Raw genomic sequence first — 12,058 nt, forward strand, 5'->3', positions numbered from 1 at the left:
ACACTCCCTCAAAGAGCATCCCATGGGATGGATGCAGATGTCCTGGTCCCCTGGAGTGAGCAGTGCTCCCATCCCAAGCCCTCTGCTCCTCCTGGAGCCCATGGCACCTGCTCTGGGGGCTGGACCTGTTCCACTCTCTCCAAGGCACCTGCTCCAGGGTTTGGACATATTGCACCTCTCCAAGGCTGAGGTAGCACTCCCACTGCTGGGGTGATGCAGGTTTGTGCCAGATGAGTGACGGGGAGGGAGAGCTCCAGGCTGGTATCACGATATTTATCGCGCTCCAGAAGCTGCATTAAGAACCTGTGGGGTTTCCTGGCAGGCGGTTTGTCACATGCCTTGCATGTCTGACCAAGTGGGGTAATTTTGTCAAAATATTTTGCCATTGCTTTGCTTTTAACGAGGGCAAACTGACCTTGCTTTCTCCCCTCTCCAAACCACCCAAAGGAAGCTAGCCAAGAAGCAGAAGGAGACTCAGACCAGCACGCAGAGGGAGATGGGTCCTGTGGCTACTTCTGACAAGACCTCCACCAAACTCAGTGCTGTTCACAATGAAGAAGCTTTTTCTTCCAGCTGCCAAGATGTTAATGGATTCAGTAAGTTTAACTTGCTTGCAATGGATATGACCCCCTTGGAGAGCTCTAGGTTCTTAAAAGGACCTATTCCTTTGGGCACAGTGTTGAGGAGTTAGGAATGGCAGTGAGAGAGATCGTTGCAAAAGCTCCATAGAAATCTGGAATGTCTCTGATACTGCCCCTGGTTTCACTGACAGACAGGTGGAGAACAATCCCCTGGGTCCAAATCTACTGAGAATAATTTGTAAAGCCTGTTCTAATAACTGCATCACAATAAGAGGCACATGTTTATTTGTTGTTTAGAAATACTTTTCCTTTGTGAGTAAAAGAGTCAAATCCCTTAGCTGTCTTGTGGGATGAAAAAACATTTTCCGTATGAAATTGTTATGAAAGAAGGCCTGGTCTCCTGGCTAGAGAACTGGAATGGAAAGCAGCATTTCTTCCTTTGTCTGTGTCCTCGGATTCAGTAAAACTGATCTTAGTTAACATTTGTAAACCACTCAGACCTCTGTAGCTAAGAGTTTTGTGGGTAAAGCAGCACCAACTCCTACTTTAGCCTCACTAGCTGCAGGTTGAGTGCATGGTGGATTGCATGGTGGATTTGTAAACTTTTTTCGTATTAAATAAATTGAAACTTAGACACTATGGGCATGTCACTCCTTCTTTTGACATTCAGCCTGTTAGTTTGGACAAGGGACAGCTCTGAAACTCAAGTGTGTACTAAAACTCTTGTCTTTATTAAGCATCTTTAGTGAAGGGTTTTTTTCCCCCAAATAGTAAAATGGAAGATAGAAAATGTGGTTTATCATTGAAACCCCCCCCTGTAATCTGACCCTGAGTGGGACAGGTTGAGTGAATTCTTCCTTTCCCTCTCTGCAGGTCATGTCAAATTCCATCTGCATGTGCTGCTACTGCCACTTTGTGTAACACACCTGTGAGATGGATAAATAGGAGTGTGGGACAGCCAAGGCTGGCAGGGAACACTTTTCTCTGATGTTAAATTGACTTCAGTCAAGATCTAATTTTCTCAGGTGCTGAGTAGCTCTGTCCTAAGGAGGCAGCAAGAGTTCTGTGGGGTTCCTATCTCTGAAGGCCAGGAGAGCAGCAGACAGTGTTGTATCAGCCATCCCCAAAACAGCAGAGGCAGCTTGGCTGGAGTGTGGGGAAAGTCAAGTGTTTGACACTTCCCTCAGAATCAGGGCTTCCCAAAGTTTGGGGATTCTTTTTCCAACCAGAAAATTAGAAAAGAGACAAGTTTAAAATGTGACCTCATCTTTCCCCCCCCCCCCCCCATCCTTGTTGACAGACTAATTAAAACAGCTGAGTCATTTGAAATGATAACTGTAGAAAATATGATGTATCAAGTTTTGTAAAGAAACAGCACTCCAGGTTTTCAATTTTTTCAATCAGTTAGATGTTTACTTGTCTGACATCTCTGCAGATTTTATCACTGCCTTCCCCTATAACCTGAGTCAGTCATGGGTGGATGGTTTTTTTCCCCTCTTTATATCTATGAGAAAGAATTATCAATAAACCTTCATGATTTCTCCAAATTTTTTACTGCTAAGTCCGGGATGCTGAGGTGTTGGAGGTAAGTTCTGTGCAGTAGTGTGCACATGCTGATACAGGAATTTTATGGGTAAAAGAATTCCTTGAAAAGAAAAATAAAATAAATTGCCTTAATGGAGTTTAATACTTGTGGGTTCTATACAGGCCTACTTTGGAATAACATAATAGGATTATTTCTTAACCTTCCTGCTAACTAATAGTTTTACAGCGTTTATCCACCAGAGCTGTTGAAATCAACTGTCTTAAGCAGCAGTCAGACTCCTTCTTAAATTGTTTTTTTTTGCCTGCCAACAGTAAATAGCATTTACAGCACCCCATGGTGGGCAGTCACCCTCTCCAGCCTGCCCTCAGCTGTGGAGCCTGAGCTGGCTGCAGCAGGGAGGTGGAAATGCCCTCTCCTTTTGGAAGAAGAACCCACCAAGAGAAGCAAAGTTTTCAATGCCAGGATCACCTTGCCAGCTCACAAAAGCAATCACACAGAACAAGACAATTAGCTAAGTAGGATCCCTCGGTTATTGAACGACTTGCAGGCAACTTTACCTGCAGAATGAAATGGCCTTGCAGGGCTTGTGTCCTTGCCCCCAGCTTTCAGTTTCTGTCACAATAATTCTGATAACTTTTCAGACAGAACAAATTCAGTGGGTGCCTACAGAAGCTTTTCTCTTCCCATGCTCTCTCCAGTTGGCCACTGGTCTGCTCCTGGGTGAGTCCTGTCCATCCTCCTGCTGTTCCTTACCCTGACTCCCTGCCCTGCCACCACACAGGACTATTTTCTAAATCAGTTAGGTTTAAAAACCCCACTTTCATGGGTGCTGCCTGATGCTCTGCACCATGAGGAAGATAAAGAATGAACAGCTGCCCTCTTCTTATCAGCCCCTTGTTTTCTTGTTGAGGCATCCAGACTTCAGGTCTTGCTGAAAAGAGGAAGAGAATTGGGCATTTATCTTTCCTGGCCTGAAGCAAAGCCCCTCATCCCTCTTTCCATTCTGCAGTGTTAGTTTTTATCCTGGCAGGATTCTCACTGATACATACAGGTGTTGAAATTAAAGAGATTTTTTTGGACTCAGTCTGTCTCTGACACTCCACAGAACCAGAGAAGGTGGTTGGTGAAACACAGATTGGTCTGTGGCTGTTCCAACTTGTCTGCTTTTACTTAGGGATTATGAACAATCACAGCTGGTCATTTTCTCAAATATCTTGGGCTTTTTTAAGATCTCAATATATCCCAACTCCTTGAAAGGCAGGTGATGGGCCTGGCAGTGGCTGAGCAGCTCCCTGGAGTGCAGGAATGTCGGGAAGCAGCACAGTCAAATGTAGACACTGGCTCAGGGCAGGGTTATTATGAAACAAGATGGGAAATGGGAAACAAAGTGGACCTAAATTAGCCCCCCAGTGTCTGCACTGACCAGAAAGGTGTGCAGGGGTTGTGACCATGCTGAAATCACAGACAGTTTGGCAGTGATGGGATGAGCAGCAGTGGGTCAGCTCAGCAGGGACGCACTGATGTGCTCTGCACAAAGAAACTGCTCTTCTGGCTTTGCAGCGCTCAGGTGCCATGGACCATCCTCGTCCAGGAGAATTCCCTATCCCCAGCAGAGCCATCCTGATATCCCTGCAGGGGTTCTGGCAGGAGCTGTTGGATTCTGAGGATTTAACCCATTAAAATGCAGCCAGTTTTGCTGGAGACTGATTTATTAAGGTGTGCTTTACCTGTGTGACATCTCAGTTTGGGGGCAGACAGCTCTCCAGACACCCTGCAGGAGGGACACAGATGTAGGAGTGGCTTTAATGCTTCAGACAGAGCATTCTGGAAGTGGGGGAACTGAGTTCTGCAGTAGGAACCACTACCACAAGTTACCAAGTCAGTGTGATTTCACTTACGAGAACAGGAAGATGAGAGGGAGGTGTAGGCAAGTGGCACCCAGGATTTAAGGGATCCATTTGTACCAAGAAACATCAAAACACCTTTCTACAATCCTCCATGATTTTATGATCAGTAAGATGTAAAGGTCTTCACAAAAGGCAAGCACAGCAAGATGTAGTTCTTACTCCTGCCCCATGGATAATTTTCACTCCTAATTAGGTGACCTGCCAAATGCAGTCTAAGGACTTGTAGGGTCGTGGACATGAGATTTCCTTTAGTAAAAAAATTCTTTAAATAATTTAAAAATAAAAGACAAACCCACATTTTATCAAAGGCATAAAAGGAAAATGTATTAAATTCCCTTTTACTGGCTTCCATGGGATTTTTGAGGGATTTGCTAGTTTAGGAAATATTATAAAAATTAAAGAATAATTTTCAGAATAGGAAGGAGCCTTCACCACTCTGCATGACTGGAGGGATCTGTGTGGCCTCACGTGCCACTCCAGGGAGCACAAAGAGAATTTTTAATCAAGTCTTAATCTCTACTCTGATGTGAAATCCTCTCTGGACATGTTTCCTTTGATTACAGACCCAAATGCCTGTGAGAAATGCTAGTTAGAAAGCAGCCCTGTGTATACATCTCATTATACAACCTGACTGATTTCAGGAACAAGTTCTCCAAAGTTTTAAGAAACTTCTCTTTTGTGATTGTGGGGTTTGGGGTATTTAAGTTTTGGTTTAGTTTTTTGGTTTGGTTTTTAATTTGTTTTGGTTTTGGGTTAGTTTTTTTCTTGGTTTTGTTTGGGTTTGTTTGAGGTTTTTGCTCTCTTTTTTAATCTGAATCTAAAAGTCACATCCCCGTGTCACAAACACAATTCATGTCATAGACCTCAGTTGGTAGCATCTTTAATCAAACCCACTGACATGAGGTGTTTATCTGGAAATTCATCCTCAGCAGCTCTGGAAAGGCAGTATGGCCCTAGGAGTTCTTTTATACTCCCAAATTCCAAAAAAACTTGAGTCCTGCCCCAAGCCCTGAGTGTGGCCTTGCCCTGTGACACCGGGCAAACCAATCGCTCTGTTTAGATCTTATTTGATATTATGTGAAACGTGGCCATGTCCTAAGTGTGGTGAGAAGGGTCTGATTTAGGCTGACAAAAGGGCAAGAGGCCCCAAAGCAGAAGAACTTCACGACTTAAGGCAGCAGACCAAAGTGTGAGGAATTTGATTGTTTTAATGTGTTTCCAAGTCATGTAGGTCTGAAAATAAGGGGTGAGAATGCAGAACAAGAGCAAGTTCATTAACTAGATGATTATAACCTGCTCAGGAGATAATTCTGACTTTATGGAACTCCCTAGACCAGTGACTTCTTTGGGTCACAGAATAACTTGAATTTTTTTAAGCAGTGTTTGCTCCATAGATACAAAAAATTGCTTCTGAAATTACTTTGATGTTCACTGAGTTTTATCTACTTCTGTTGGGCTATGGAATAGTTTTTCCTGTGTTATCTGTTGTCATCTTTCTGATGTACTGAGATTTGTATTAGCTTGTTTCCCAACATTCTGAGGAGGAGATATATAAATGCCTGTAACTCTGGGAGTGAATGCAGAGTGATAACAAAAGAATATGCCTTCAAAAGTGATGGATTACCATAAGAATGTGCATGTTTGCTGCTGTAGGTATAAACCAGCCTCATAAATTTACTATCAAGACAAGAATCTACCACGAAGATGTTGAGCCCTTCCTCCTTTCAAAAAATATTTTATTAATATGGAAATTTGTGGAGACTTGTCCAGAAAAAGTTAATGCTGTAATGGGAGAAGGCAAGGATTTTTGTCCTGCTGACAGAACCCAGCTCACAGGGGAAGGGATCATAGGATTTGCTATGAACAATCCTGGGTTGAAGAACAAGTCCCTTGTAATGTTGTAATGTTTTAACCAAAAAACTGCTACCCCACCTGTGTATTTTTGTGGTACATTGTGTTTGAGTAGGTTTCTTTTACTGTCAATACTGATTCTCTGTAGTTTGTATTTTGGGGGTAATTTTTGAGGAATTTCCTCTTAGAGACAAAACCCTAAGTTTGCTCCTTTGGTTAAAAAAAAAAAAAGAACATTTAGAATATAGACCTATGAGTGTAGCTCTGTGTGTATCCTATTTAGGAACACATTGATTTACAGTAACTATAATCCTATATTTGGGGTCTGGAGTGCTTATATTAAAGAAAATCCATCATGATGACAATGTAATAAATGTAATATGCATGTTGAAATGAAAAATATAATTCATTTTGATAAGCCTTATATATCCCATATTACTGTGTTCTTTGAGGAACATTCTCCCTGTTCTCTTTCTCTCTCTTAATATATGTCTAAAGTCTTTTCCTTATGTCTTTCCTACCTAGCATCACCCTCTCCTTGTTCATTTTCTGTCCAAAGCAAAACCCTTCAGAGCAAATCTATGTTGAATTCCTACTACTCAGGTACTAGTGCCAGACTTTTCTTTCATTCCTAAATTTTCTTTGCTTTTGTACGTTACCCAATATAACCTATAATAGACCGAGGCTTCTGAGTGTGAGACACAGCTAACCTTGTTTTCATTTTCTGTAACTTTTCTTTTTCTGTTGATCCTCTGTTGATTTCCATTGATCCCTGTCGTGTGGGTGAACGGAATTCCATCTCAAAGTTTCATCAGACACCGTCCCATCGACCACGCTGTTAGGTAAGAGGACAGGTATGGTGTGCTGGGCTGAGCTGGAGAGCAAACACACTCTTTGTGTCATGAAAATAACACCCCAAAGTGCTTGGCTTCCAAAATCAGAATTATTCCCGTGCTCGTGCGTTAATCAGAAAACTCTTGTTTCATTCACGTTTTGTTATTGCTGTTAATTGCTTTCAAAGGAAAAAAAAAATCAAAAATTAAGGTTTACTCATTTTTTCAAGTACACGTTGTTTCTTTTGTCAAGGAGATTTGGGGTTCTGGGCCCCTTTCCCACGCGCTGCCTTGCCTTAGGCTTGGTTCTGACCCAGCAGCTGGTTGTGCCTGTGCAGCTGGCACAGAACCACTGAACAGTTTGGGTTGGAAGGGATCTTTGAAAGCTCTCTATGCCATGGGCAGGAACACTTTCCTATAGACCAGATTGCTCAGAGTCCCATCCAGCCTGACCTGGAACGTTTCCGGGCATGGGGCATCTTCCACCCCTCTGGGCAACCTGTGCCAGTGTCCCACCCTTTTTATAGAAAGTTTTGTCTTTGTATCTAGTGTGAATTATCCTGTTTCCATTTAAAAACACCCCTCTGTGCTGTGTGTGAGGCTCGGCTGGACCTGCCTCAGGGGTTGCAAATTTAAGTGAGGATTTGCTTGTCTGTAGCAGGTGGGAGCCTGCAGTTTTGGGTGAAGTTGCATGTATAAAGGTCATTTGAAGAAATTCCTGGCTGGGTTTTGGGAAGTGGCTCCACCTGATTCTGTGTATGCTGAGAGTTAAATGCTAAATCTTTCAGGCACTCAGGTATGGATTTGAGAGGATAACAAAGGTCCTGAGAGGCAGAGGCTGCTCTGTGCCTCTATAAGGTATCAGAAAGAAATTCTCCCCTGTGAGGGTGCTGAGGCCCTGGCACAGGGTGCCCAGAGCAGCTGTGGCTGCCCCTGGATCCCTGGCAGTGCCCAAGGCCAGGTTGGATGTGGCTTGGAGCACCCTGGGACAGTGGAAGGTGTCCCTGGCCATGGCAGGGGTGGCACTGGATGGTCTTTGAGCTCCCTTCTCACCCAAACCTCTGTGATTCTCTGATTTATGAATTCCTCTGCTATGGAGCAGAAAGATGATGTGTGGCTGATCAGAATCTAGCCAGTAGGATTTATCATTTTGGATTATCTACAATAAATGTTCCTTCCAGACACAGTAATCTACTGTGACTGCTTCAAACATCACTCAGAACAGGGGGAAGGGCCACAGCTGGGCCAGGAAGAAATGAAATCCAGTGGCTGTTCCTTGGTTGTCACTTGGCACAGAGGCTTGGAGGGGCTGCCACAACACACACATCCATCCTGCTGCCTGCCAAAATGCTGATGGCAAGGAATGGGGCCTCTGAATGGGGCAGGGAAGGAAAGGTGTCCATTTCCCAGAAGGTTTGCTCTCATTTCCCTGAGGCTCAGTGTCATCAACAGAAAAGCCTAAAGGCAGGTTTCTTTTTTGGCTGTGCTTTAGAAACAAGGCCCTGACCTGCAGTTTGATGGAAGATACCAAACTCTCTCAGTCTGCTGTTTGGCATCTGGGAAAGCCTGGCCATTCTTTGGGGGAGCTGTTTACCCCCTTTGCCCTGATGGAATTAAGGTGTGAACTGCACTCTTGCTACTCTGAAGCTCAAGCAGCAATGAACAGGTTCCCTCTGTGCTTCTCCTGCCACACCAAAAGCCCCCAAAACTTTTAAACCCCCAAATTTTATAGATGAAAAAGAGGAAATAGGAATCTAATCAGCCTTGTGCTTATGTATTCAAAAATATTTCAAATTTCTACTAAGCACTATATCTGTGTAAGGATTGATATCCCTGTTTTCCACATGGGAAGTTAAGTACAGAGCACTTTTAAGACATGAATTACACAGACTGGTCACTGTCCCAGTTCCACCTGAATTTAACAGCCTGTGAAACAGCCTCTAACATTGGAGAAATTTCTGTCTTGTGACTTGCAGACAAATTAAAACCTTGGCGTTCTGGTTTCTCAGACAAATCCATCAGATGTTAGATGTTGCTGTATGAGCAAAATAAGTTTAATTTTTGATGTTTATTAATATTAATTCCCAGGGAAGAAAAACATATCTTGAAAAGGGATTAGTCATCCCACTACCAATATCTGTACCTGCAATTCAGTACTGTTTGTTCCCATCTATTATGCTTTCTGCTAATAAATGTTCTATATTTGCAGTACTGCATGGCTCCCTAGGCTTGGCTGTGACATGTAAGATACAGGAATTTTGGGATTTACTTCTATCCAATTCCTGATTAATATTTTTTCTGTGAATGCATGTTTTTAGCGAAGTTACTTTCTCTTCCAGTTGTGGACAACTCTGGATTTTAAATGTTTTGCTCAAACATCTTTACTAGAGAAGGGAATATCTAACACTAAAAAATACATGAGGTAGATTTCCACTTGAAGATGAGGTAGCACAGCCTTAGAGATTATTTTTGGGGAAAAGATTCATGTCCAGTAGCTCTTGAAGATGTTCAGGAGCTCTCATCAGGGGATCTCTGCAGGGGAACCAGAATGCCCTTCCCTTGCATCCATTGGCATCTCCTGGCAGCAGGAAAGGACACTGAGCCTTGTTCTTACTCCAGCTGCTCATGAGGATCCTCACAAGAGTCTCTACCCTCCCGAGAGGACAGGGATTTTAGTGCCTGCAGATGGGCAGAACAGGCAGAGAGAGCTCTCTGACACAAAGTCTCAGACAAAAAACTGGCTGTGCTTAGAAAGACATAGAAATTTTCCATGGATTTTAGACTTCTGTAGCTTTTTTGCCCACCCCTAATCAGTCTGCTGTGTGTACACCCCCAACCTGGCTTGAATGACTCAAAGATGTTAAAAATCCAGTATTGCTGCTTTAGCAGGTGCCTTTGTCACTGATTTTTTACTGTGGGATGAGTGATTTTTATGCAATGGGTGCTCAAAAATTCAATGGCTGACCTGCTCAGATGCATCAGAAGCCTTCCAGGCCAAGTCAGCCTCTAATAAGGAGCTGTGGGAGAGGTTTTCCCAGCACTTCTCTGTGCTGAGCTTGGCCAGGAGCAGAGTGAGCACCAAAGGTTGAGACCTTTGTAGGCTGGGACTTGAGCTGAATTTCTCTTACATTTCTTCCTGCCTGCAGAATTGGAAAACCCTTTCTTCCAGTCTTTAGTGGCTTGTGGTTTCACGTGGTGTTTTGAAGTTTCCAGATGTAGCTGAATGTCTCTGGAAGGTGGGTTGGTCTGGCAGCCTCTTTTCGCCAAGGAGGCAAAGAGAGATTTGGCTTGGCGAGCTCCACACATCCAAAGAGCTTCACAGTTATATTTCTACCAAATAATCCCAAATCATTGCCCACCTCACCAAAGCATCTTCTTTGCACCTTTAACAGGATTTTCTTCTATGTTACCTGATGAAGAAAATGTATGTAATAATTTTTATAAGATCAGAATGCTCTTATGTAAGAATACTCCTGTAATATTAGAATGCTTTCATATTCTTATTAGAATGCTCTTATAATATTAGAATACTCTTATGCTTGGTGTTAACCAAGTAATTCTTACAAAGTTCTAGAATATGTAAAAAAAAAAAAAATTACTTAAAAAAAAATTATGGATGTCTGGCTTCTTCATGCCTTTGAAATGAAAGGTGCACCCTGTGTGCTCTGTCAAGCCTGCTGTCAGAAGGCTTTGTTAAGGAATGTGCCCTTTCAGAGCTCAGTTGATATCATTAGATAAATGCTGTTTTGCCATACTTCTGTTGGTATTGTAGATAAAATATTAGAGCTGGGTATTTATCATATAATAAAGCCTTGACACACACAAAAAAAGCAAATTATTTTTCATCTTGCACCATATCCCTGGTGTAGGGGGAAGAGGTATTAGCCATGCTCTAGTCACCCTTGGAAGATGTCAAAGAATTGACAGCCTTTGCTCTAGTGTGGAGAGACTGGCTCTGTGTGTAATTAAATCCATCACAAACACCACTCAAAATATAATTTATTTTGTGCAAAGGGTGTCGTATCGCATCTTATCACTTGCCAAGGCTAAGAGAATAAAAAATATAAGCAGATATGATAGCCCTGTCATTTTAGTCACAGGAGGAATTTGTGGACGTTAAAGCAAAAGTTTTGAGAGAAGCTTCTGCAGTGTAGAAGATGACACAGGAGTGCAGCTTTGCTTTTAGTTGTGAGAGGCATGAGTGAGTTTTCTGGTCAGGAGACAACATGATACTCTATGCCCAGATAACCATTCTCAGTCTAACAATGTTTGCAAAACAAATGATCTCTAGAAAAGCATCTAAAGCTTTAATCCCTAGAGGTGCTCTGGGTGAGCAGGACCCCTCCCAGCAGCCTTACTGGGATGTTGCACAGAGCTCTGATCATACAGAGCCACTTCCACACTGGCAATCTAATTTCTCAGCTGCTCTTCATCTTATCTGTGACATTTATGGAGAAGTTCATCAGTTTTTCTGTGGAGGCAAACATATTTATTTTACTTGTCTGAGAAGCACAAAAGTACAGAACATAAGGTGGTGTAGCAGCAGGCAAGCAATAATAACTCACTGTCAGGGGTGCTCATCAGATGGGGGAAGATTCCACTGAAGTGACCTCTGCTCCAGCTCCTCTCTGTGTGCTGGACTCTGTTACTTCTTGGCACAATAAGACCTCAGGATTGATTTCAGCAAATTCATGATTATTTCCCCAGCAAAGACATTCACAAAAAGCACCATTTCATAGGCAGGGAGAAGTTGAGAATATGTGAGGTCAGCATTGTTACATTTGCTTACCTGCAGTTTCACACTAAACACGTGAGCTGAGATACCTGAAGAGTTTCCCAATCAGCCAAGCTGTGTAAGAGACAGGGAATCACTAATTTACTGTCTTCTACAAAATTTCAGGGTGTTAGGTGAGCTCTCAAGCTGATCACAGAGTGTTTTGGGTTGGAAGGAACTTTAAAGCTCATCTCCTTCCACCCCTGCCATGGGCAGGGACACTTTCCACTAGACCAGGCTGCTCCAAGCCCCGTCCAACCTGGCCTTGAACCTTCCAGAGATGGGGGATCATGAGAATGCCAGCTTCCAGAATCAAAACATCTGAGTTGGCAAAAGACATCTTAATATGGGGAGTAAGAGCAGCACTGAAAGGGTTACAAACAAGCTGGCAACACCCTTTGCTGTCACAAGCTGCTGATATTAGAAGCAGCTCTGTCATCAACAGCATGTTCCCAGCCACATGCAGAATACCTGCCTTATTTACAGCTGCACAAATAGAACTGTGGAAAATTGGAGATTGTTCTAGGAAGGAGCCGGAGCCCTGAGCAGCCTGCCCTAACGAGACT

The 12,058-nt window shown here is 43.1% G+C and overlaps 1 protein-coding gene across 1 annotated transcript in view; it reads left to right on the forward strand.

Annotated features, from left to right (window-relative positions):
- Positions 1 to 12,058, forward strand: part of PTPRT (protein tyrosine phosphatase receptor type T) — a 439,432-nt gene that overhangs the window by 385,339 nt on the left and 42,035 nt on the right. The window contains exons 16-18 of the mRNA XM_041478701.1: positions 448 to 596; positions 6,411 to 6,488; positions 6,692 to 6,727. Coding sequence (XP_041334635.1) covers positions 448 to 596; positions 6,411 to 6,488; positions 6,692 to 6,727 — 263 coding nt within the window. The remainder of the gene's footprint in view (positions 1 to 447; positions 597 to 6,410; positions 6,489 to 6,691; positions 6,728 to 12,058) is intronic.

Source organism: Pyrgilauda ruficollis, unplaced genomic scaffold (genome assembly GCF_017590135.1).
Source record: "Pyrgilauda ruficollis isolate IOZ18807 unplaced genomic scaffold, ASM1759013v1 scaffold46, whole genome shotgun sequence".
NCBI classification, from domain to species: domain Eukaryota; kingdom Metazoa; phylum Chordata; class Aves; order Passeriformes; family Passeridae; genus Pyrgilauda; species Pyrgilauda ruficollis.